This window comes from Argentina silus (genome assembly GCF_951799395.1).
Source record: "Argentina silus genome assembly, chromosome: 6".
In the NCBI taxonomy this organism is placed as follows: Eukaryota; Metazoa; Chordata; class Actinopteri; order Argentiniformes; family Argentinidae; genus Argentina; species Argentina silus.
This window is the reverse complement of record NC_139660.1, coordinates 8133792-8161790: the sequence shown is the minus strand read 5'-3', so window position 1 is coordinate 8161790 and position 27999 is coordinate 8133792. Positions and strand designations below refer to the sequence as shown.

Here is a 27999-nt window from a genome sequence, read left to right as displayed (position 1 = left end):
TCTGATGCTTTTTATTTCAATTTGGTGACAATGTAAGCGATGTACAGTACAAATCTCAAACTTAATCAAGTATTCTTTATTCCCTTTTACTCAACCAAATAAAATAAAATCAATTCCAACAAAAAAGCTCTTTGAACTTTCAGCAGAAGAGAATTTTAAAAGAAGAAACATCAATCCCATGATGTTTTTCTAATTTGGCCATGAGAACTTGAAACAAAAATGGCTTTACAGTTCCAAACTGTTAAATGGGACCCTGGTGATAAAAGGATGCCTCGGATGTCATAATTACTGAAAAGCTGTCCTGAATGCAACCTATTTTCAAAATACAATTAGGCCAGAAATGGGTAAAAATGAAAAAAAAAATAAACAACCTTAAAACAGATATGTGGCTTCACACAAAGTGCTTATTCCAACAGAGTAATACTGCATTTTTAGTAGTACTGGGCCATATACCAAACTTCCAAAAAGAGTGCAGTATTACCCAATACATGGAACATCTAAAATCGGAGAGAAAAAGATCCTTCCATGGGCAAAACATTCCATACTATCAAGATGTTTTTATTTAAATTTAGGGTTGTTGCTAAAAATGAATCCAAACAAAGTTTGCATTTCTCTCCCCCTGAATAAAAAAGCATTTTACTGCAGAGACCTAAGTAGGGGCTTGGTGCTGATGCTACCAAATCAAAATGTTAAACCATCATTTTCAGACAGATTTAATTGATAAAATAACTTATTTTAGCATTCAAAGTACTGTTTAACAACCAAAACCATGGCATGTTTTTTTTGTTTATCGAGGGCATGTGCTATTGCTCCTCAGTTGCCGTTGTCAGTTGGGTTGGGCCAGGGTTCGGAGCTCCGTCTGCTCAGGGTGGGTCGCCACATGCTCCAGGGGTTGTAGGTGCGACTCATCTCAGTGGGGGCTGGAGTGGATGGGGCCGGGGTGCTGACCAGGTCCGTGAGAGATGGTGAGTTTGTAGATGGCGAGAAGGAGTGTAAGGCAGAGTCTCCACTTGTGGACCAGATGGAGTTGCCGAAGGGTGTGGTTGTTGACCAGGGGTTCCGTGTGTTTCCCAAAATGGACTACACAAGTAGAGATGGAAAGAGGATTTTAGTGCGCTTATGATTATTACTACAAAGACCAAATATCCTGGTTTACAAGGCAGAAACCAACTGATTTCTAATCTTCAATTTGATCATCGCTAGCCTATCCATTGATTTCATTATCTAACGTTAAGCTTGTTTACATAAAACATTCTAGAATATTCCTTTGAATGGCCCCAATTCAAATCATCATAATATGGTGAAAGAGTATTTACTGCAGTGGGGGCCGTGGGGGAACCAGAACTACTAGGCCAGGAGTGCAGGGGGTCACTGCTTGGTGTGTCCCAGATGGAGGAGGATACAGCACTGAACTCAGGCCAGCTTTGCTGGGGCTCTGAAGTCTTTGGGTATGTCATTCCACTGAATACTGAAAAACAAGATAAAAAAAAAAAAAAAAAAACTTACCCTTCACCACTAAACAGTATATCTATATAGATATCTATATAAAATATACTCAACAGAATTCATTACAGGAGTATTTCTAACTGTTACGTCACAATGACAATTCTGATTCCAGTTGCTTACCTCCTGTTAGGTTGAAAGAGTTGTTGGGTCCAAATGCAGAGAAGGAGTTAACTGAATTAAAGCTTGGGCTGTTGGTGTTGTCAATGGGACTCCATAATCCAGAGCTATAGAGGGAATATACAATGATCCATTTATTATATTTAGGGAATGTTCAATATGTGTGTGTTGTCTTTTCATTGTTTTCATCAAGGTGTGAACTGTAAATATATCTACCTGTCAGAACTGTCACTCTCTACCGAAGTCATGTGGGCTAGAGTCTTCCCTTGGGCCTCAGTCTTACCTGGGCCACTGCCACCTGAAAACAACCACACGTTTTAGGTCACGATTCGCATCTTGTCAAAAACAAAACTATCACAAATTAAGTGCAAATGGGTCATGAACACACCTTCTCCAAATACTGCAGAAAGTAAGGTATTGTCTCTCTCACCTGGGCTTCGGTCATATCCGGCAGCCACAGCTGCAAAAGTAGGATTCCCATTTTTACCCGGGAGAGAGGTGGCTTTAGCCAGCATGTTTCCTGGTGCTTTCTTCAAGTTCGTCTCACTACAAATACAAAATAGAGGCGCGAGTAAGGAAAATGCTGACAATTTATTTATATTAATTTCAGAGGATTAGTTTAATTAAAGATGATGCACAGACATTAAAAAGACAATGTATGGTAGGTACATTTGTTTAGTACTTGATGTGGTATGGAGATTACAGTACCTGTTGGCATTGAGAACACTACTGTAGGAGCCTCGGGCCACCAAGCTGGGAGAGGCGGGGGGAGGAGGGGAGCAGGTCCTGGCTGAGATGGGTCTCTTCAGGAAGGGGTCTGCATTCATGGTCTGCATGGAGATCTGCTGGAGACTATCTGCTTCTGCACAGTGCAGAGAGGAGGGGAGAGTCAGGCAGCACTAAGAGAGGCTAATCTAAAACCTAAAATCACCACAATGCCAGGCCTGGGGCAGCAGGTCTCCGACTTACGGTTGCTGGTTTTGGGGAGCGGGACATCCCATTCTGGAGAAGCAAACTCCTTCTCGCCCTCGGAGCTACTGCTATGGCTGAGCTCAGGGACAGAGCCGTTGGACAGCAACTTCACCAGAGGAGAGGGCCGTCCATCCTCCAGCTTCCCACAGGGCACTAAAAAGGGAACCCTTAACTGTTAAAAGCCATGCAAATCACAATCCAGAACAAAAGAGCAGGTTTGGCAGATAAAACTCACATCTCTGTTTCTGCAGAGTTCTTGCTTTAGGGACACTGGTGAGTGCTGGGTGGATCAGGGCTTTAGATGTAAAGGTCTTGCGTTGTTTGTTTTCCAGAGGTGTGACATATGGCAGCTCCAGGGAACTGAGAAAAAGCAGGAATATGTTATGGTCAATAAAAGTTGAGCACTACAGAAGTCAAGGGGAACATGCTTAGCACTTGTGTCAAGGTCCACACACCTGGATTTATCAGCTTGGTTCTCTTTCTTTGCATTTCCTTGTTTCTTATTTTTGGGTTTGGTGAGGAAGACTGAAGTTTCCTCTTTCTCTGGGGTTACTGTTCTGCCTTTCTTTTTCACTGGTTCCTAAAAGGAAACAAGGACACAAAAGATCTTCATCATGCTTGCACAATGTGTGTGTGTGTGTGTGTGATATATATATGATAGATAGATAGATGTCTGTGTTGCCCAAGTATGCACACCTCTTTGATGCTGGTCTCCATGTCAGGGTTGGAGGTCTCTGTGGTGGTTGAGGAGCTGTCGTCATTGTCAGCGAGCACATCCTTCAGCTCATCTCCCTGAGTCTTTCCCTTTGCTTTCCTCTCTTTCTCCTCCCTCTTCTTCTGGGCTTTAGTTTTCCCACGCAGTTTCCCTTTAGATTCCAGCACTACAAACAAGACAAATACACACAATCTCTCTAAATTTGAGCAACCACACGGAACTTCTGCCCTTCCACTAATCAGGACAGCACTATTTACCACAAGTTTAACGTGTATACCTTTGTTTTGTGTAGAGTTGTGCTCCTGTAAAGCCTCTAGAGGGGGCGACTCAGGCCGGTCCAGGTCATTATCCATGGCCCCTAGCAGGTTGGCATAGTCTGTGTCTTCAGAGTACAGAGCTCTGTGGGGCAGCGATGGCCCAGCCTGGCCCTGACTCTGGAGATCCATGCCTGCAGCCTGCTGCTGCTGTTTGGAACTCCGTGTCTTCCGACTAGTCAGCTGGCATGCAACTGCGGGGCCATCCTGACCTGATATGGAGCCTCCTTTGGCCAACTGGGAGGAGGCAGCTTGCATAGATGAACGGCCGAAGCCCATCCTGGACCTCTGGACGTCTGGGTCCAATGAGGACCGGCTGTTGCCCTGCCGGCCCCCTACTCGGGATGCACCATTTCCAGACACGTACATTCCTCTTGTTGAGTTCTGGTGTGTGTCAGTATAATCATTCAAGCTGCAAAAACAACAACACATACAATGCTTTAACAACTATACTGAAAAGGCACTACTCTGTTAAACATTTCAAGAGAGTGTGTGTGTGTGTGTGTGTATGTATGTATGTATGTATGTATGTATATATATATGCCATGTTTAACTTACTTTGCATCACTTTGAATTCGTACGATTTCCCTGAGATCAAAGGGTCTCCCAGTCTCCATGGGAGAGTTGGATTCCACAGACAGGCGTCTCTTAAAAGGCTCCCATATACCCTGTGCCTCCAGGTAAGCCGTGGCCATAACCAGGAGAAACATGGAGCTGAGGAGAAAAGCCTGATATTAGTCACCAGCATGTTCTGCAACAAGATAGTAGGTTACATGAAGGGGTGACAAAGTTCCTCGTACTGGAAAATACTGCTGCACCAATGATCTACATTGACTACTTGGGAACATCCAGAACAATGCTAACCTCATGATGAGAGAGACAATGACGTAGAGCTCTAACTCCCAGCTGGGTCTGGGCAGGGTCTCTGCACACGCAGCCAACATGTGGTAGGGTAGGGAAGCGTTCAAGACGAACACAAACTCAGAGCCCCCGCCCGTCATCAACTTCAGCTCCCGGATCACTCGAGATGACGTGAAATCGGGTGTAAACCTAGGAAAGTGAGAGATGCAGTCAATAGCTGCTTTGTATAGATGACATTAACACTATTATAATGAATTTACATACAAAAGATGCATGGTTCAAGGGGCATTTCACATAATTGTCCCCACACAACGAAATTGGGGAGGGGACTATGGATGTCTTGCCATTGAGGTCCGACATTTACAATGATTAGCCCAAGGGGGGCGCTATAGTAAACAACTGAAAATCCCAAATTACACTGATTACATGAGGGGTTACAAAGTCGGTTACAAGGGGATACTATAGTAACAACTGAAATTCCACACAACGCTCTACATCATTCGTGGGGGACAACATGTTTACTGTAAACTTGTTTGAAAGCACATTTTTCAATAGTTCACCATTGATATAGTCCCTAAATCTCATTATTTTGTACATGCAAGAATCTTAGCTATCCTCATAGCAAGTCCATTTACTTCCTGCAATAGTTGCACGATGATCCACAGTATGATTGAATAGATGACTAACTACAAACACTTAAGACTACTTTTGCAATCAGTCCAGCACTTACTTTAGGGAACTGAAGAAATTACCAGTAAACCCCCTTTGCACAATCATACTTTAAGTACAAGTTTCCCAATTCAATTGCAATGATTTATTAACAAACACAGACTCCTATGCTGGAAAGCTACTTGTCATGAGCAACCACAGAGTTCATGTAGTCTTCAAAGGGTAAAAGGAAATGAGAAGTGCAAGCACAGTTAGGGGAGGCTACTGAGGAACAGAGGGCCAATTCATCCTCTTCAGTACTGAGAGCTCACACACTGAAGGTGGCTAAAGGCACACACACACACACACACACACACACACACACACACACACACACACACACACACACGAGACTGATGGTGTTTGCTCAGTGACTTGAGGTAGGTTGCAATGCCCGTCTCCTATGCTGACCTACTTTTGAGACCACAGCTCCACCTTAGACTTTAAGACAGGACCAAATCTATGGAATTAAACCTTGACTGCATCTACAGAAAATGTTTTTGCACCATAAAACATGACACATTTAGCTCACTTACAGTATGACAAGGTCTTTCGAAGCATTTGGTTTAAGTGCAAATTCTTGACAATTGAGAACTTTGAATCCATATCCTTCACATGCTTGTCCGTTGATTTCGGCAGATCTGATGTAGATTGGGAGCAAGCCTGTGTTTTCCACTCTGAAGGTCCTTCTGAGAGTGAAGTTTGGCTCCTTTGCTCTTGATTCTGCACAAAATTGGAACAGAGAGGTAGCATATCAGTTTACACACTAATACATTCCCAATGTCACAAAGAGTACTAGAAACACAATTGATTTTTAAATCTGTCAATCATGAAATGTAACGTGTGAGTACACCAAGTTTACTGGTCATGAGATGTAGGGACCATAATAGACACAGCTTTTGAAAAGGTTGTGGTTGATCAAAAAAAAGAAAAAGATTGTTGTACTGAGGTAGTCTATGGCCGTGTCCGAAAGCTCATACTGCCTACTGTTTACTAAAAGTAAAAACGACATACTATTTAGAGCCTATTATTTAGTAAAATGTATGTAGTAGGTTATGAATTTCAACATACTACACATCTCATTGATACTGAGAAACTGTCATCTATAGCTCAACCATGTTGTTCATGGTAATTGGTTCAATTTCACTAATGCCCGCCTCCCTGACCCATTGAATTGTGGGGCTAATATCGGAAAGGACTTCCGGAATAGTGTTTTATACATAATCAATTTTAGTGAATTTCACAATGCAAAACTTAAATCTTGCATACTGAAAACACCTACTAAACAGGTTGCAATATGGGCATTCAGTCACAGCCTTTGTGAATCCTCTAGCTATGTCGAAGACCAGAATGAGGAAATCAGAATACAAGGAAATTAGATCACTATCTTGGTGAAATTAAATTGCATAATTGTGGATAACTTGCACATCTTCACAGTGAATAAATTGATAAACATAAATGGGGACCACACTCTGAAGGAATGCTCTGTATCTCTCAGTCAGAGCTCTCCCTTGGGGTTCCTCTAAACTCATCCCCCCACACACACTTCAGTCATAGTACAAGGAAGTTCACTCTCTGTGCAGACTTTGCATAATATCTTGCTTCCAGTATTGGGAAACTCTGTGCAGTCTTTGTGCAGAGCAGGGCCTCAGTCTTAATCAAGAGAAACTTACTCTCTGAGCAGTCTTTGAGCAAGGCCTCAGTCATCTTAAATCTCAGTGAGCTACCCGGTCCTGGAGGCTTCCCAGCAACCTTCAGGCTCTCTGTGGTGCCCTGTCCTTGGACCATGATCATGTCGATCACCGTCAGGTTGTTCCTGCAAAACACAATATGACATCATAATTGATGCTGGCCACCACAAGTCATGCCCAAGAACTACTAAGAGCATACTTCTCACCTAATGAAAACATGGGTAGTTGTAAACACAGGCAGGGGTGGTATGACTCTATACCATTGGGACACGTGGGGTGACCAGGTGAGGCTGGTGTAAAGCTCAGAGAATGTGCACATGCAACACACCTGACTATGAGCAGGGAGGAGACACTGTGGTTGCTGACTGGACTGAATCTCACACTGAAGGACCTGACCTCTCCAGGCAAGAGGAGGAGGTTGTAGACAAAGGGTCGTGCTGATCCCTCCACAAACCCTGTGCTGCTTTTCATTATGGATGTCTGTCAGTCAGAGAAACACAGAACCGTTACAGAAAGATCGGAATTACACATATCGTCACAAATACAGGCACCATATACAATGCTGAACAAGCAGGTTCTTGGAATTCTTGAATAGATTCATCATGAATTACATCTAAATTAACGTAGAATTAAGTTTCTACTACTGTGAAAGAATATATGTCAAGATAAAAAAAAAAAAAAAGTGGTTGCGCATTACAACAAAGTCAACCTGAAGCCCAATACCTGACCAGCGATACTTACTAGATTTCTGTTGACCTGGAATTCCAGAGTATGTGTGTCGATGTTGATGTTGGATAACTTTCCCAATGGGAACCTGGGGAGACATGAAAGTGACAGGTTACCATTTCCCTTACTTTGCCTACTAAGCGAAGGATGCCTTGTGTTGTGGGAGGTGATAGTTGTTACCTGTCCGCTAGTTTCCCAGCAAATACTGAGGGGTTGGGGAACAGAGCCAACGGGAGTACCTGGACAAAGACAGGAACATCGGCAGGGTTCTCTAGAACCACCTCCTCCTCCTGAGAGAGAGAGGGATTTGAGTCAGAGCTCTACCTGCTCCAGACCAGTGACACACAATGTGTGTGTGTGTGTGTGTGTGTGTGTGTATGTGTATGTGCGTGCACACACACTCACAGAAGAACTGTTGGTGTTGGTCAGGGGGAACAAAATTCGTTGAGAAGAGTTCACCAACGACGGCCAAGTCAGCTGTGCTGTAATCTTCGCCTGCACGTTTTTCTGAAGGTCTGTGTTTACTTCAAAGATGGCCTCAACCCTTCAAGAAAAAAAAAGTAAAACATCCCATGATGTTTGCCAAAGCGTTTGCATCTGTGGAACAACAAAGTAACTGTGAAATTTGATCAACCAAAGCCAAAGAGCCCCTCTGCGTCATATGACTTACTCATGGCCTGAGCGTTCTTTCAGCTCTCTCCACCGTCTGAGGAGTTTTTGGTGCAAATCCACATCAGCGTCCCAAATATCCTCCTGCAAGGCCAGGCCATGAGGTCTCACCTCCGCTGTAAACAGAAAACAATATCATCAACAGACCATTCTCTTTGGCAATAAACCAGCAGACCAGGTTTACTCTTGTGATGGAAAGTGTAGCAGAACATTCTGGCACTAGAACAAGCTAACCTTGTTGCAAATGACAGGTGAACTGCAAATTTATCTCATAGGTGTGAGTTAATCTACAGGTGTTTAAGTAAATTGGTTGTTTAAAGGGATATAATTGAGATTTACATTGGAGCTGGGGCTATGCAATTAAAACTATCATCTAAAATACTCACATTTCAGAACGAATGGTAATCCCACATAACAGTGATCACCACACTGCAAGCTGGCATCAAAATAAATATTTGCTACCTGTAAAAGAGGGGGAGAGATGCATCAATTTGCATCTTCAAAATAAACTCCATGTAATACACTGCTTCTAAACACCAAGGCATTGTCAGAGGGTTCTGGGACAGGTAGGCACACCTTTGACTTGCGCTTGGGCTCCAGCTCATCCTTATTATTGCGGAGTCTTTTGTAATAGAAGCGCACATCCTCAGTGAGAGAGCGGATCTGCTGGAGCCTCACTCTCTGGGTGAACGAGCTCTGAATGCTGAAACTCTGGTGAACTGTCTTCCCCTGGGGACAGAGAAGACACACACAGACATGTCAGCATGTGACTGCGCCAAGCACACTTTGTCTACACTGCAAAGACAATGAGGAGGTTCTTTGTCAGAATGTTCGGTTGTCTCGTCGAATGTCTGAAATCTGATCTGCGCATTGTTAGTACAGGAGAGACTCCTGAAAACAGAGTTCCTCAGGCAAACAAGTGAGACACTGTGAGGGACTTTAATACTGTTCATGTCTAAAGGGTATCACCCTTCACAATACATGAAGGAGTTGCAATATGAAATCCAAACATTCAGACATGCCCTTATATCATCGGAATACATAAGATCTTTTTCAGTATAATCATTTCTGATCCAAGCCATTGGGGATCATGGGTGAACAGAGGTTACTCACTGGAAAGGACGGTGGCAGAATGATGTGTTTGGGTGAGCTGTTTAACGTCCCCACCGCGATGAGAGCTTTCACTGGGATGGTTAATATCTGACAAAAATAAAAAAAGATTAAAACTCTCACTCTTGGAAAAGTCAAAGAGTGAAGGTTGTGTAGGGGCAGAATTGCACAACCACTAGACTGTCATCATACCTCGTAATCTGTGGTAATGTGTACTGCTCCGTCGTACATGCCCTCCAGTGCCTTAGCCACCAAGGTCACTCTGAATGCTGCATAGTAGCCAGAAGCTAATATCACCTAAGGAAACACACACAAAGATCTTTCATACACTTTCCATACATACACACGGACAAACTGCCAAACTAATTTCTACTTCAGATGTAAATATTGTTGCATTGTTAATCCTGTTTGCTTCCAGGAACTATACTTACTATTGTGCTATCCATTTGCATCACACTGAGGGAAATGTCCAAATTGTGTGGTGACAGACTAAACAAGTTCACTGCAAGACAAGTCATTCCAACATACAGCACACAAGGAGGGATGAGGTTCTTACAGTTTTGTGATGGGAGGCAGAGGTATTCTGTAGCTCTCTGATCCGGCCAAGAGCCACTGTTTTGTTCCCTCTCTCTGTCCTCAGCAGCTCCATAGACAGGCTGTCTCCAGTGACCAGCCAAGACTTGATCTCCAGCTGGAAGACCAGACATGGGACACACAGAGGTCAGAAGAGGGTAGGCTGTAGGTGGGATGGGGTGGGGTGGGGTGGGGGGTAGAGTCATACTGAATAGAGTTCTCTCAGCCTCTCACCTCTATAGGATTACTATTGATCACCACAAACATGATGCTGCTCGTTTCTGTGGCACTGCGCACACCAAAGTCCAAAAGGTGCTCCTTCAGGCTGGGCGACAGAACCAGAGGCTGTTCAGAGCAGAGCACATGGGACAGAGACAGCTAGATTACAAAGGCTCAATTCTTCAGTACAACAAGCTTAGAGTGCAGAACAATATGTTCTAACTGAGAAACATTACTCTTCCTGAGAACTACATAATGTCAAACTGTGACAATGTGAGGAAATTCACGAGACAGGTGAGAGTAAAGCCAGATTCGCTGCTGATGATGGAAATTGCAATAGCAATCCACCCCTGCAGGATGGGAAGTGCAGCCTGTCTAGGCATGTTAGCTTGCTTTAGTATCCACTCCCATAACGCATGTCATTCAAGACTATCCCAGCGTGTACCTCTAGGAAGCCTGTGTAAGCCCGGACAGGCAAGTGAAACTTTGAGGCGTTGGTGATTAGCAGGATGTTGCTGTCAATGTGGATGGAGGGTCGGACAGGCCGGAAGAGGAGAGAGAAGATGTACCGCGATTCATGTGGAGGGATAAGGATGGGTGCGCTGAAGTTCTTCACCTACGATGCCAAGAGAACCAGAAATGTCATCATTGTGCTCAACAAGTTAACAGTTTTAACATGCGAACTGAGAGAGTTCTTCTTAACCTCAGTATTAATACTCACATTGAACATGGTTTTGGCCTCTTCCGGCAAGGACACGTTGTGAATACGGATAGCGAAGTTGAAGGTGTTGGTGAGGAATATAGGCCTGTTCACTGGGTCAACAGGACTATCCCTGATGTGGAACAAGGTGGCTGTATGGTCAAAGCCCAAGTATCTATGAGAGACAGGGGACAGAATAGAGGTTAGATGTGACTAACATACAGAGCGAAGTTATAATGCCACAGGAATATAACTGAACTGTGAGCTAAGACAGATGTGATCAATCATGGATTAAAGAATATGTTAGAATAACATACTATCCATTATTTATCTTGAAATACTTTTTTTAATGTAGGGCCTAACTGTCAAAAGAAATGAGCAAACAAGCACTCACCCTTCTAAAACCTCTGCTTGGTATGGGATTTCAAGTTTAGAATAGCTTTTCTCTTTTGCTTTCACTGTTATTTTACCAGAAAACTGATATGGTCTTCGTGCTTTTGATGCTGGTAATAAAAATGAGAAGCATTAGATAAAAAAAAAATTAAAAAAAAGAATTTCTTTCCTTTTTCTCCTTTTATCTGAGAAAGCACAATGGTATTCAACCCCATGACACACATTTAGAGGTTAAACATCTGATCATCTAATGCAATTTACATTAATTGATTCTCACAAGGTTAACAAATTGGGAATTAACTAGATCAAGCCAGATCCTTGAGTTTCGTTCAATGCTTTATTCTGAGAAAAACATTAAAGTTAATTTCACAATTTTGTGATTTAAATTATTACAGCACTTACCATCAAAATTAATACTTGCAACTTTGGTATATCTACTCTCTCCTGCTTTTAGCGTGATTGCTTTGAATTCTATCGTAACCGCTTCATTTGATGGCGTTGACCGTACACTCTGTAAAGCAAAACAGAAGATTAGTTGACTAGCTGAAAACAGTTCTGACAAAGGCTAAACACATTTCTGGGTAGAGTAAGCACCAAGTTACTTACTGTAATTGGTACATCTTTTGTTCCTGAATTTAGAAGATGTAAATTCAATTGTTTTGGTCGATCTGTAACATCAACCAATTATCCAAATAAAAGAGAAAGACGAGAGGAAGGGGTTAGTCAAGGTTATATAGACTTAAAATGGTAGCCATTTATAATTTCTAGATGTGTTAATAAACTCGACATACCTTGTGACCGTAGTGTACCGAAGTCAAGCATCTCTGTGGAGGAGTATATACCAGGTGCTGGAATACAGAATGACCATATCATCCATGTGAACCAGATGGAGAACCATCAGAAGAATTACAGTACTACTGTATAGCACTAAGGCCACAGGACCACTGGGACATGGTGACAGTCTCACCTGAGGTTACCTCCACCTCTACAGGGAGGATAATAAACTGGTCTTCATTGGGGGCATTGGTTTTGATCCTGATGAAGGCTGTGTGGTTGTCTGCGTCTCGTGAGGAGAAGCTTGCTCTCATCACCCCTTTTGTTTCAAATGGGGGTATCTCCTAAAAAAAGAGACACCTTAAGTAACTCTAAAGACAGAGTACTGGCAGCTAGGACAACTCAAATCTTAGATCTACACAAAATCCATAGATTAAGTCAGCCATCTAGCTAACACTCGGCCATTTAGGGTTGGACTGATGAGGGTCACATGAAAAACTTGAAACCAACCCATAATTTCCTGGTGCCTCCTTGTTGGCCTGTGGGCAGCTCCAGATGTAGGTCACCCCCACTAGAGTACATCTCCACAACCTGAGGGCAAATAAAGACAACACCCTCTGAGCCAACAACAATGTGACATTAATCAGCTGCGCATATAAATAGATTTACAGTGCGAGGAGGGCAATGTGCAAATTCTTCACCAGTGTCCATCCAGGACAATATTGATCAACAAGAAGTTCATATGAATCGGGGTGCATGAATGGTTACCTGCAGTGGTTCACTGTGTGGGTTATGGATGTTTATCAGTGGGGAGAAGCTGCTGTTTACTGGGACTCTGGCCCCAATGAAGGGCCGTAGTCTGTAAGGGTTAGGTATACCTACCCCAAAAACCTGAATGAGAGTGGGAGGAACCAAAACATTAGCTTAGTAATCAAATGTTTACAATCATTGGCTTTTAATTTGAAGAAATGTTATGAATGTGTTCATGTATGCGTGGATCTACCTGGTATGTAAACACTCCGTGATGTGATGTGTTAATAAATAAAGTATTTTCTACATTCCCTACGACTCGGGCGAGAAACACTACATCAAATGACGTGTTTCCCCCTGGTGGAATTATCTGCAAGAGAAGGAGATTAAAATCAATTGGCTAGGCATTAACAAGCATTATCTGATCTAACATGGCAATACAGACAGTAGTTAATTTCGGCAACAACACAACATTCGACCTAAGATGACTACAGTAGCTGAGCATGCCAAAATACCAAGCTTTCTGACAACTGGGACAGGGGTTGATTGCTACCGAGCCCCTCACACGCAGTATTACTATGTTAAGTCTTTCAAACAGCCTCTTAGATTTCCTTGCTAACTAATTTGTTGTCTGACAAAAATCTGGCTTGAGAACCCTTTAGTTCATTTTCCAGCACAGCATTTCTCCTTATGACAATGTATTTCCAGTGCCGTCAGCCTGGTTACAAGTTAAACAGCCCAAGCCCAGTGTCAATTACCTAATCTTGTGAGCTTTCACTGACCATAACAAACAGTAGTGGAAAATGAGAAAATGTACATTCAGGACTATTCCCAGAGACTTAAAAAAGTAAGAGATAATAGCCAGTAACGTATGGCCAGGCCAAATGTAAACCCCCCTAAAAGTGCTCACAGGGCAGTGTGAGGTTGCAATTTATGAGTGTGTCAGCAACAGGTGTGATGTGTTTAATTTATTACAGTCATGAGCACGGCTACGTCTTCCTTTAATTAGGCTAGCTGTTTTACTGAGGCAACTGCCCAACACTGCTAGAACGTGAAAAATGACTTCACTTCTATTGCTAGGGCTACATCTAAGGATCATGCTGAAGGCCTGCTGTTTTCAATGCTGTGGTGATGACAGTCATGTACAATAAATGAACACTTTTTAAGCAGCAGTGTCAATGTTCACACCATAGAGAGTTAAGAGTGTAAAGCTGCTCATACACACACACAAGTTCAGCATTTCTGAAGTCACAATACCCACAGCCCTTAGTTGTGTTCAGATTACACAACATAGTCTGGCAAGTTATTCTTGAAGTTGACATTTACTTACCCTATTCTGGAAAAAGGATGCGTGAAAATGTGCTGTTGTTGCTGATATTGATATCAAACTAATTTCTTCTGAACTAGGATTATGCAAATAAACCTTTTCCATTTTTGGCATCCCAACAGGCCTATAGAGAAATGATTAACATGTGTAAGGACAAATAATTCGGCATAATAAGCATATAAAATTGTACACATCATCATCAATACAGCTAAATTTACATACTTGGTAAATACCAATGACAGCCTTAGGAGTGTTAATAATGTAGCACTAATAAGTTATTTATTAACCATACGAGGAGCATCTCTAAAGTAACAAAGAGGAGATCAATAGCATTGGGTTTACAGCAGAATCAAGAGGTAAAATAGTCACATAATCCAACTATGGCCAGAATTGGGCTAAAGGAAAAAAAGACGGGAAAAAAGCTATCCAAGGAAAGGAAAGATTGAGACAAGGTTGTCAAAAGAGGCTGGGACGGGGGAGACTGCAAGTGTCGTCTCATTTTCCACAAAGACAGGAGAAATGCTAAATTGGGCAAATCAGTGGTGTAAAGATGTAATTCAACTAAAAAAGGTAGTCTTGTTCTCCAAGTTAGGAGCCGAGAAGCATGACTTGCCAGGCTAACCAAAAGGAAACCAAAAACAAGTTGAAGTAAGCTCCTCTCAGTGGCTTGTCATCAAGGTATTTGGTTTCAAATCAGGGCACAGTCTGCACAGACACCTAATCAGGAGGTTAGCGCAGGGTTCTGGTCTGAAACCCCTGAGCCTCCTCATCTTCTATTGGACTAGCTACTGGTTTTACTGCGGCTGAGGGGTAAATAGAGCAGTCGCAATGCAAATGAGACAGATGATGTCAAGTGTGCACAAACACCCGCCTGTTTACCAGGAAAATAAACGTTTTCTCTGAGCTCACCAATGTCACACCGTATCTTTACAAGATTACATGGAGAGATTTATTGCGAATGATAAATTAACCCCGCCTTTTATTGCCATTTGTTGAAAACAGAATTTCTCAAGGTTACAGGCCGATTCCTTACAAACAAGCACAGCTGATAAGGGGGTTGTTTATTGGGAAAGTAGGACGGACGGAGGGGGGGTGGGGGGGGGGGGGGGGGGGCACAGGCTGACAGCTGGGTTGGTTCACTGGGGGGGTGGGGAGGGGGGGCTGTGCGTCCCTTCTCTGTGACACTGAATCACTACTCGAGGCATCAAGGAAAGGAAGGGAATGACACATGGGGTGAAATGGAGGAAACTGCTCAGATACTCACTGTTCGTGGAAGTCCAGCATTGGAGGTTCAAAGCGTATGGGTCTGCAGTTCCCCCGGTGTGGGGATGCACTGGAAGAGAGAGGAGGAACATGAGACAGCAGTAGAAGCAGCAGGCCAAGAAGATTAGTGTCCATGATCATGTGCATCTCAAACAAAGATGAACATGCATACACACAGACATCAACACTCTGTGTTTCCCATTTCTCCAAAAGAGGCACATGAAGGCTCTGATAACACTGCTTCCAGCTGTGGAACACTGTTTCCACATAGAGATGCATTGCACAAATCCATAGAATCAAGAGAAAAGACAGTTGCCTCTCTCATGGTCACACTTAGACTGGTAAAAGCCCCGTAAGTGTAGTGTTTCTCTCTCACATGCAGGCAGTCCAAAAACAACAGAGAGACAGGTGTGAACTAAGGGCACAGGAGAAGGGGAGGAACCCACCAAACCTGCCTGGCGACAGGTGTGTTTCAGCAGTGAATCATCTCAGGGGCCAAATTGAATGAAAAGGGAGAGATAATTTTACAAGAGATATTTTTTATGAGCCATATGTAAATTTCATGCAAATCAACTTTGAAAACAATATAAGGAAAGTACACACATCCAAGCCTAAATTCAGGCCATGCGATACAACACATTTAACCATGTATTTGCGTCTTCATATTTCATGTCAAATTGTAGTCCCAAGATATTCAAAAACACAATAGATAGTGCTCTTAATGTCTAGTCTTGTTTGTGAACCCATTTAAAAAAAAACTCACTCATTCACATTCTTTGTACCAGTGTTAATGGCTAGGCAGCTCAAATTCTGCCAGCAGAGCTCACTGAAATGTAATTACTCTAACATTACCCTGCAGATTAGACAATTTACCAGAGATGAATTTCACCCATTTACCACCCAACCTACATGTGGAGGAGAACACAATGGTGATGACAATGTGAAGCTCCCCAGTGAGCTGCACTAGCTGTAGACAGGGCTGGATTTCCTTCCCCTGAGGCTGATACTGTAAGGCAGTTGATTGTGATTGTGGCACCAAGGGATTTGCCAACCTGAGGCAAGATTTTCAACCAGGGTTGAATATATTGGCCCTGGTGAAAACACCAGAGTGGGTTGAGCTTGTCCCCAGGTGAGGACGTGTCAGTAGGGCAGCAAGCTGGCAGCAAATTCAAATAGTCTCTGACAATGGAGACACGCATCCACTACAAGCGAATGGCATAAGACATGTTGTTCCATGATAATGTGTGTATTTTATTTTGAGAAATAATGAGGATGTAATATTAGTATGCACCAAACACAGATTGAACCCATTGTTTTATTACTGGAGTCACTTTTTTCATGCAGCTTTCTAATTTTTTCATACCACACATTGAACAATTGAACATTGAAAAGGGTTGAACTTTTGTAAAGAGACTGGAGACAAATAGATGAAGGTATGTGTTGTATCTCTCTCTTTCAGGACATTTTTCAGACAGAGCTGGATACAACACAATTGTGCATGCATCCCTCTTGTCTGTCAAGTTAAACAATTCATGATGTCAAATGAGGCCAAAGCTGTGTAAAAAAAACATGGAGTAAACAAACTATCATCTCATCACAAAGCTCCGTCAGTTTTAGTTTTTTTTATGTACAAATATTCTGTCAACACAGCCTGCATCTGCCTTGCTCCACAAAAATGCCCTAATCCTGGACATGACTGCATTATTTGAGCTCTCGTGACCAATGAGTCATAGCGGTTACTTAGCACCTAGGTCCAAAACAGGCCACTCCCTTCTGACTAGGTTACAGTAGTTCGTCTTATTCAGCTCCAAGGGCTGTTCTCTCTCTGAGCTTACCCTGACAGATTTGTCTATCATTATGGTGCCATGATGATTGACAGAACAGTATGTGATGCCTTTGTTCAGGCAAATTAACCAAAGGAAGATTTCAGACAGCCCACTGAGTGTTCTTGGAGAGGGCCTTCACCAGTAGAAACTGATTTGTAGGTCTCGGTTTCCTGGCCTCTGATCTGGATGTGCTCCATCTGCAGTGTCAGCCTAGTCTTGTGGGGCCGGCCATGTTGTCACCCACAAATTGCCATATGGAGGCTTATGGTCTTCAAACTGAGTTGATGTTTTGGGGGGGGCGGGCAGTAGACGGAAGACATGCATGTCGCCTGTTGTTATTCATCTTCAGAATTTATCGCCAACATCTCCCCGACACAAATGTAGTCACTAACTTCTAGAGGCTTGCCGATGTTAGCTAGCTGTCTGCATTAGCCAATGAGATTTATAGAGAGCAATTTCCACCTTCATTCTGAGCCATCGACCAACCCAAACATGTGATTTGTCAGTAGAGGTCTCAGTCTATAGAAGACCCTCACACGGGAGATTTAAAATGTTCTCCCTTCTTGAAGTTCCCAAAAGCTAGATCAATTATTTCCAGATGTACCGCATTAGCTGGTGCCGATGGCTCAAGCCTAGTGTCCGGCTGACCTTTGGCAGGGTGAATAACACAGCCTGACATAGGGAGATCCTGTCACCCCAGTATTTAAAGCTATTAATTGGTCAGTCAAAGATGTCACCGCAACTTTCTTGACCACCTCTAGTTAAGGCCATCCTAACACAAGCCAGAGCTTGTGAGTAACAGATATAATTAAAGACCGTTAAAAACCTCACATATCACAGTGAATAGTGAACAATGGTCCGATTACACAGATAGGAGGCCTAGGTGGTGAGGAGAAAGCATGAAGCCACAGAGAGAATACTTTCTGGCACAGCGCCCGCAAAACCACTTCCCTAAGCCAAAGGGTCAAAGACACACAGAAATGACTGTAAAAGCAGTGCGATTGATTTCTTTTCAGAGCTGAAACTCAAAGGCAAGGCTGAAAATACTTGGGAGCCATTGCGAGGACAGGGGGTTGGGGGGGAAAAATGTAAGACCTCCTCTCACACAAGATACTGACAGTCATCAGCAGACAAATTACATATAGACATCAGTTGATATAACCAATTAAAATGACATGTACTGATTCTTTTCGTAAAGCAGAACCTAAAAGGTGGTGTGAAATGCAGTTTGAGATGATTGGATAAGCATACATCTTTAAAGACATGAAAACAATCTGTCTTACATCCTCCTCTGAAACACAGCACAATATGAACAATAAATAGCTCAGTAGTAATAAGATGTAACTGAAGGTATGGAGACTAATTCTATCTGCTTCATAAAAAGCAGATCTCCAATAAATTTACCATCAGACACTGTTTAAAAAAGGAGTGTTCAGGCTTACTACCAAACAGTAGGATGGGATGCTTTAGGATTCAGAAGCACACTGAAGCAACACTTATGACAGGAATATGGCCTCCACCCCTAGGCTGGGTCTGGGAGTGAACACACTAAATATATGAGAGAGAAACTCAAATCTATACAAATTAATGTACTATTCTATGAAATACATTTGAGACAGGATATGTAGCCTATTGCATAAAAGCATTGTGTTCAAACAGATATGTTGTATGCTCAGATATGGTTTCACAATGCTCTAGTGAAAGAAATGCAGCTAATGCTGTCACTGGCTTTCAGCCTTTTTTGCTGATCTGGCAGTAGTCATTTCTAGAGAATCTCCGCCTGTTGGGCGTATCTATATCTAGCTTCAGAAGTTTAAAACATGCAGCACAGGCTAGCCAATCACAGAAAGACACTTAGTAAACACCTAAAGACCTGAGAGAGAAAGAGCCAGCCTATCCTGAAACCCAGAGAGGGTTTACTGGTTAAGAAAACTGAATGGGAGCCATAGTACAAAGCAGCTGGGAAACTGGCTTGAGGAATTAAAAATAATAATAATAATAATAATAATAATAATAAACTAAATAATCTCCTCCCCCATTTGCATGTAGACACAGACTTCTGTGTTCACTATTATGCTGATACAACCAGGACAATAAATTGCTTTGTTGTGATTGTGCTGCCGGTTATGACTGATTATGAGGTTAAGACAGTGAGTGAAAGACTCTCTCAGAACAAGACAGAATGTCCTAAGGGTGGGGACAGGGAGAGTTGAGGGTTAAGCATTGTACTACAGCCTGGTTACAGTGTGTCTAGTGAGTAAATACAAGCATTGCATGACACATCTAATCTAAACCACATGCTGTCATTTGTTTGTAGTCCAACTGCATAATTGAGGGCAGGAAATTTGATGGAAGAATACAAAATGAAGACCTACCTTTTTTGATGATATAAACTAAGATCAATGTCGGACTCTGTCTGCAAAAAGATGAAATAACAATTAATTGTGTGTGTGTGTGTGTGTGTTGCCTATGCATGTATACAGTATTTACTGTGTGTATGTGTGTGTGTGTGTGTCAAGTGCAAACCCTGGTCAAGCTGCCAAATGAGCTAAATTCAGTGGAGGCCATCTACAAGCCATGCTCACTGAAGCCAAGTTCTGCTGAGCTAAAATAAGCCCTGCCTCTAGTATAGCAGAACATCCTGATGGGCAGTGCTGCTGGTGCTATTTTTACACCTTTATATATTTCAACACTACTACAACAACAACAACAAACACAGATTTGCTATGAGTCTTGAAAGCACACAACAGTAGCCATGCATTCAACTGATAAAAGTGAAGACTGAGGGTTTTTTCACCCAGAGTTAGAAGGCATTATGTTGCTTACCTGTAAGAGGCCTCCTTCACCAAAATGTAGCACCTCTAGAATTGTGTCTGACTGAATGAATGCTGTGAAGACAAGCACAGAAATATTTCCCATGAGATTAGAGTACATAGCTTACATGTCTTTCTTGTCATTTGCCGAAGTTATCCATGCATTCATCTCAACTCGTTTAGATTATTGCAACTCCCTCTATAAAAAGTCCCTCACGGTTACAGATTGTCCAAAATGCAGCAGCTAGGCTTTCAACCAGAACTAGGAAAAGAGACCACCTCCCTACACTTACCTGTTAGTTTTAGAATTGATTTTAAGATTTTACTCATAACTTTTGATTTTTTGTTTTTATTTGCATATCTATTTTATCTGCACATTTGTAAAGCACTGTGTAACACTGTTTTAAAAAGGTGCTATTTAAATCAAGTTTATTACTATTATTATTACTACTACTGTCAATTAAAGACATGAGAGTTCCAGAGGCAATTTGGACAGTAACAGGCTTCATGGGAGATGGGGTGATAAAGGTTATTGAAGAGTAATTTGATCAGGTACCCCTTCACATGATATGACCATACATCTGAGAAAATGACACCTGGCGGAAATTCAGCATTGCATGCAGGTAGTTTGCATGTCATCATGTACACTAGGCCTAGATATTGAAACTGCTTTGCATAGCCAACAACAAACTTTCAAAACACTAAAGTCAACAAGATCAACTTCAGACACTGGATCAGGCTAAACCCAACAACAGCCCTGCAGCACAGTTTTATAAGTTGTGGTTGTGTAGAACTAACTTGCTGTCATATGAGGGGAATACATATTCACTTTTTCAGGGCTCCTCTCCAGTGGGAGCGGGAACCAAATTGAATTCATCGCCAACTCAGGGCCTCAGTGATATCATCTTTTCTGACAAGTGTGTGAGCTTTTCTTAGCAAAAGACAAAAGCAGGGCACCCTAAACTGTGCCAGTGAGGGGACCACCCTCAACTCTCCCTCTAACTGTACATCAAGGGCTATTATTAGGTTGTGGAGGGGGGTGGAGTTTATAGAGCAGTAGCAGAGTCAGATAAAAGTGCACTCAATGCAATCAGAGGAACACGTCACAGCATTACACAGGTCTCAGCCAGAGGCACGAATATACAGTGCCTTCAGAAAGTATTCAGACCCCCTTCACTTTTTCCACATTTTGTTGTGTTTTCGACTAAATTTAAAATGTATTAAATTAAAAGAATTTACCATCAATCCACACACAATATCCCAGAATGACAAAGCAAAAACATGTATTGAAATTTCAGTAAATTTATTAAAATTGAAATACCTCATGTACATAAGTATTCAGACCCTTTGCTATGACACTAAAACGCAAAAATGTCATCAACAAATCACTCAATAAGTTGAATTGAGTCCATCTTAATGCAAGGATAATAGTTAATGTAATTTTGGAATTAATATCTTTGTTTTTATAGGGTCTCTGATTTGTGTAGGAATCAATTACACACTGTGTGGATGAGGTTTGTCATTACAAACTGAGCAAATGGAGAGGAACAAAACTGCACAGGAATTCTACCCTGAGGCCTGGGGATACTTACAAAAATCGATGGGACAACATCATCTCAGTCACTCTACAAAATTGGTCTATAACCAAGTGGCCAAAAATAATCCCTTAATGGAAAATAATCTCTCATATCCATAACTGTGTTTGCAACACTATAACACAACAAAATGTGGAAAAAGTGAAGGGGTCTAAATACTCATGAAACACTTTATTAGGAACACTATACTAATACTCGCTAGGGCCTCCCTTTGCTCTCAAAACAGCCTCAATTCTTCATGGCATTGATTCCACAAGATGTTGGAAACATTCCTTTGAGATACTGGTCCATGATATGATTGCATCACGCAATTCCTGCAGATTTTTCAGGTGCACTTTCAAGCTGTGAATCTCCCGTTCTACCACATCCCAAAGATGTTCTATTGGATTCAGATCCGGTGACTGGGAAGGCCACTGAAGAACACTGAAGTCATTGTCATGTTCATGAAATGTTTGTGACATGGTGCATTATCATCCTGGAAGTAGCCATTAGAAGATGGGTAAATTGTGGCCATGAAGGGATGCACATGGTCAGCAACAATACTCAAATAGGCTGTGGCATTCAAGCGATGATTTTTTTGGTATTAACGGGCCCAAATTGTACCAAGAAAACATTTCCCACACCATTTCACCACCTCCACCACGAGAAGGTGTACAGGTGTTCCTAACAAAGTGTTCAGTGAGTGTATATTAATTAAGGTTAGCAAACAATCATACATCAGTATAAATGAGCTGCTGTCCAGTAAATTGTAATAAGCAACACTAAAAAAATCTGTCATATAAGTTCAGATATAATATTGAAAGACATTAGTAAGCTATATCATCATGACAAGCTATCTAGTTGTGATCTCTCTGATCGAAGGCTACTCAGGGAAAGCCTATGGATGTAGTGATGACATAAGGATTTCAGACTGATACTGGATATAGAACACATCAACAAGATTCCATTGAGTGCAGGGGCTGAAATAACTGACATACAACTTGTGGGCGTTTGAGAGCCAAACACTTTTCATCGTCACACATTGGGCTTGATAATCACATTTACGCATTACTGGTCTTAGGCTAGAGACAGGTACATTTGACAAATGGAAGACGACGATACTTTTGACCACATACCTATGTAAATTAAACCATATTTGTCACTGACAGCTACTAAAAATTAAAGTTCTCATTTGGGTTAAATCATTTACCCAACCCAACCTGGAGCTAATCAGGCATTCTCTCAAATCAAACAATGTACTTTTATAGTGTGTATATGGCCTGGTACAAAAGGATTCTCACTCATAACTGCAGAAAAGTACTGTTAACATGTTTAATACATAGCCTAACCCATTTATGAAAATGACTGCAATGACATGTTTGACAAATTGTCAGCATGACCTGCAGCAGAGGCTGCGGTTAGTGCCATGTGCTGAGGTCAGCAAAACCCACAAACTGCCTGTATCTGGCATCCGCCTTGAAGCTATCTGAGAGCTGCAATATCTCAAGAAACTTGAGGTATGATTCTTGTCCAATCATTCCCCATCCTAACTGAATACTGTAAATAAGTTTCTGTTCCATTCCTTTCCATAAAATATTGTAAAAATCGCAACGTTAAATCTGCCATGGTTAACTTAAAGAACATCTTGTTCTTAGTTTTTATAATGATAATGCACCTAGACGTAGCCTATTACCTGGCCTAAATAATCAAACCTGGAAATTTCAGACATGGAAATGTCTGGCATAAAGATCAGACAGGAAGTCAAGAGTAATCTTGGGGACGTGGCTCTAACTGTCACAAAGAACAAGATGTTATCTAGCACCAGAAGCACACCTGATAATACATTATGCCTCACAGACTTGGAGCGCCTATGGTTTAACAGTTTGTATGGCTTATTTATTAACAGTCTGATAACAGTGACTGATAATGAATGAACAAGACCTAGGCCTAAAACCTTCCCTTTCAAACAGCAGCAGACCAAAACATACATATGAAAATATCCATGTGCCTCCATTTGCACATTAAATTGACACCAAAAGATTTGGTTTGATTCCCTCACTCCTCCTAACTTCTAAGTTGAAATCTTGTAGTAGCATTGAAGGTTGAATATGTAATGAGAAAAATGTAATGAGAGGCATCAATACAAGTCCAGCAGAGAGAAAATGTTTGCTTTCTACATTAAAACTGATGCTTTAGAAATAGTACGGTTGGCATTTCAGTCCTTTGCAGTCCTGTAAAGGGTGTGCATAACAGAACAACAGAACCGACATAGGAACACAACTTGGGTCTCGCTCACAACACAAACTCAGCATTTAACAACTAGGCCTAATGGCTTGCCCTAAACACACGAAAAACAGTACAATACCCCATAATGACAAAGCGAAAACAGGTTTTTTAGAAATGTTTGCTATTAAAAATAAAAAACAGAAATATCACATTTACATAAGTATTCAGACCCTTTGCTATGACACTCGAAATTGAGCTCAGGTGCATCCTGTTTCCATTGATCATCCTTGAGACATTTCTATGACTTGATTGAGTCCACCTGTGGTAAATTCAATTGATTGGACATGATTTGGAACGGCACACATCTGTCTATATAAGGTCCCACAGTTGACAGTGCGTGTCAGAGCAAAAACCAGGCCATGAGGTCAAAGAAATTGTCTGTAGACCTCCGAGACAGGATTGTGTCGAGGCACAGATCTGGGGAAGGGTACAAAAAAAATTCTGCAGTATTGAAGGTCCCCAAGAACACAGTAGTCCCCATCATTCTTAAATGGAAGAAGTTTGGAACCACCAAGATTCTTCCTAGAGCTGGCCACCCGGCCAAACTGAGCAACAGGGGGAGAAGGGCCATCGTCAGGGAGGTGACCAAGAACCCAATGGTCACTCTGACAGAGCTCCAGAGTTCCTCTGTGGAGATGGGAGAACCTTCCAGAAGGACAACCATCTATGCAGCACTCTAATCAGGCCTTTATGGTAGAGTGGCCAGACGGAAGCCACTCCTCTGTAAAAAGCACGACAGCCCGCTTGGAGTTTGCCAAAAGGCACCTAAAGGACCATAAGAAACAAGATTCTCTGGTCTGATGAAACCAACATTGAACTCTTTGGCCTTAATGCCAAGCATCACGTCTGGAGGAAACCAGGCACCGCTCATAACCTGGCCAATACCATCCCAACAGTGAAGCATGGTGGTGGCAGCAGCATCATGCTGTGGGGATGTTTCTCAGCGGCAGGGACTGGGAGACTAGTCAGGATTGAGGGAAAGATGAACGGAGCAAAGTACAGAGAGATCCTTGATGAAGAGCGCTCTCGAGCAGGTTAGGACCTCAGACTGGGGGCGAAAGTTCACCTTCCAACAGGACAACGACCTTAAGCACACAGCCAAGACAACGCAGGAATGGCTTCGGGACAAGTCTATGAATGTCCTTGAGTGGCCCAGCCAGAGCCCGGACTTGAATCCGATCGAACATCTCTGGAGAGACCTGAAAATAGCTGTGCACCAACACTCCCCAATCCAACCTGACAGAGCTTGAGAGGATCTGCAGAGAAGAATGGAAGAAACTCCCCAAATATAAGTGTGCAAACTTGTAGTGTCATACCCAAGAAGACTTGAGGCTGTAATCGCTGCCAAAGGTGCTTCAACAAAGTACTGAGTAAAGGGTCTGAATACTTATTTTTAATAAATTAGCAAACATATCTAAACCTGTTTTTCGCTTCGTCATTATGGGGTATTGTGTGTAGATTGATGAGGGGAAAAAATGAATTGAATCCATTTTGAGAATAAGGCTGTAACACAACGTTTTCCACATTTTGTTAAGGGATCTGAATACTTTCCGAATGCACTGTAGATGTCAAACTCATGCCTCATCATACAAAATTGTCTGAATGCTCACTAATCCATGTCAATTATAATACGGTAGTGTACACTTCCATAAGCAGAAGCGGTGACCCTTCAGTGTACAGCCTGGTATTGAGCAGGTACTTACGTAGAAAGAACTGGGTAAAAAGACTTACTGTTTCTTTAAGATTCACAACTCAAGCATCTCTATGCGCCATTTAGTACTATGTAGTTACCAGCTGTGCTGAATGCATTGAGGTACCAGAAAGTACCCCTTGTTACCACAGTTTCTAGTAAATACCAGATGAATCAGGGCTGTATAATAAAGGGTTACCACAGCAGCAAGTTGGGCTGCTCTTTACAGGGCATGACTCACTGCTAGTGTAATCCTAGGATTAAGGCACACAAAGTGACAGTGATGAGGGCAAGGATCACACCCCTTTTCTGGTGCATAGCATGAGCTAAGGATGCACCTGTGGACCATATAAGATACTAACCTACAGAACATAGTATTGGGGTTGTAGCCAATGTGATAGGAATTAAAGCAAAGGGAGAAAGGGACTTTGCACCAAGCAGAGACTCAGGCATGGTATCAGGTCTGTTTCACACATTCTGCATAAGGTTTTGAATAAGCATTATATTTATTGAATAATGTTTTACTTATATTATTTAGACCACACTGCCAGATCAACTCTTATCTAATAGCACTTCCTCTGCCCTGTCCACTGTGTAATTATCCTGCTTTGGCAAGAAACATGCTCGAAGGTCTGACTTTACTAAAAAATAAAACAAAAGCCAGGCAACGAGTGCAGTCCTTATGTTCTCCTTTAGCTAAAGTAAGCTGGCCAACGTGTCGTTTCAACGCTATCATCTCGCTGCTAGAGGTTAGCTATGTATCTAGCAATATCTTGCCAGTTCCGTTATGGCTGCATATTGGGCGATATAGCTAGCTAGTTAGCATAACAGAAAGCAGCGATATAGCTAGCTTGTAGATAACTAAAACATTGCTAGAAGCAAGGTTGCTTTCCCCAGCTAACTTGCTAGCTACCTAGTTAGCATAACCAAGGTACAGCTTGTCCTCTCTGACATTTAGGCCTGTCAGTGGAGCCAGGGACTGTTATTGAATGGCTAAGTCGATACGTGGATAGTCCTGGCGGCCCAGCCACCCCAGTACACCTTGAGTTGAGCTCAGCTGGCTGGCTTATATGATGTCTGACAACATTACAGAGCTAAACAAATGACATTATTAGCCACCAGAAAGCTTTTTACAATGCCTGGTGTTGTGAGCGGTAGCGATACAACTAGCGACAGAACAACAAATTCTGGGCTGACAATTACAATATTCATTTCAATTACTGATGTAAAGAGTTAGTCAGTGACAACGATAATACAAGTTACTAGCATTCGCTACTTTGAGGGTTTGACTAATCCCTGAAACGAAAACAGTCCATGGAACGTTCGTATCAGATGTGCAGACATACACTTTCATAAATTCATAAATGATCAGAAGACATCATAAAAATACATTATGAAACATATTGAACGCGAAACTTTTAATGCGTATGGTTAACAACGTTCCATGGAAATGGAACGTTCAATTACATTCCAGCAATTAGACTGACCCAACTTTGACGGAGTGGAATGGCTAGCAACTGGCTAAAACTACAAAAAAAAATAAAAAAAAATAGCTAGCTCTGGATACACGTCAAGAATAAAAAATAATAGGTAGTTAAACCATACAAACCTTGTTTGTTTCCCTGCGCTGTATGAATGAAAGCAATAAATAAAAACCGCAGGATTCCCAGGCATGACATGTTTGTTCTTGTTGATGAGTGAAGAAAACTCTGTGCTCTTTCCTGGCTCGCCATGCTGCTGTGTCGGTATCAGTATGACACACCAACTGCTTGCATGCCGATATAAACACCGCTCAATCCAATGAAGAGAGAGGCTTTGCGAAGTCTGAGAGGGTATTGATTTTTCATATAATAATTTAAGGAAATGATTTTGATTTACTCAAAACTTGTTACATGTTTTGAAAAGATGAACTGATTGGGCTTGCCATTTATGAAATAAAAAGTTAAAACATTCAAGCCTATTGATTGCAAATTCTCTTGATTGCCCAAGCATCTATTCTGCATGCATTATCAGCCATCTCTATCCTCAATGGAATTCTCAGTGTGTGTGTGTGTGTGTGTGTGTGTGCGTGTGCGTGTGCGTGTGCGTGTGCGTGTGCGTGAGAGAGAGAGAGAGAGAGAGAGAGAGAGAGGGAGGGTGTGTGGGGGGGGGAGCTATTGAGATGATTGGACAAAGCTTAGCAACTTCACTGTTACTAATGTCAACAGAATAGACCTCCTAGTTGGAGCGTACAATATTCTAAAGTTTCTTCAAAAACAAAGTAAGTAAAACATGTATTGTTACTCAGACTCCTGCAAACACAATGTTGCAACGTTCTGGTCGTTTTATGTTACTAATAATGTATTGATGTAACGAGAGCGTTAAGAAAACAATAATTGTATGAAAAGGATGAAGGATGTGGATGCGATGGATGCGATGTAAC

The 27999-nt window shown here is 42.0% G+C and overlaps 1 protein-coding gene across 1 annotated transcript; it reads right to left on the bottom strand.

Moving 5' to 3' along the window:
• Positions 1–55: 55 nt before the first annotated feature.
• Positions 56–27310, bottom strand: tmem131 (transmembrane protein 131; the record flags this gene model as incomplete). Its single annotated transcript, XM_083672211.1, has 41 exons — positions 56–1080; positions 1317–1468; positions 1627–1730; positions 1840–1921; positions 2054–2169; positions 2332–2485; positions 2593–2748; positions 2831–2955; positions 3051–3175; positions 3292–3476; positions 3588–4036; positions 4183–4338; positions 4489–4674; positions 5730–5916; positions 6867–7009; positions 7213–7364; positions 7626–7698; positions 7791–7900; positions 8016–8154; positions 8281–8395; positions 8666–8741; positions 8856–9008; positions 9393–9479; positions 9582–9686; positions 9946–10080; positions 10197–10307; positions 10627–10797; positions 10903–11056; positions 11276–11384; positions 11677–11785; positions 11881–11942; positions 12066–12122; positions 12242–12392; positions 12559–12639; positions 12817–12939; positions 13052–13168; positions 14129–14249; positions 15390–15458; positions 19590–19630; positions 20041–20102; positions 27187–27310. The coding sequence occupies 41 exons, from the start codon at positions 27308–27310 to the stop codon at positions 814–816; spliced, it is 5394 nt and encodes a 1797-aa protein (XP_083528337.1). The 3' UTR covers positions 56–813.
• Positions 27311–27999: the final 689 nt, after the last annotated feature.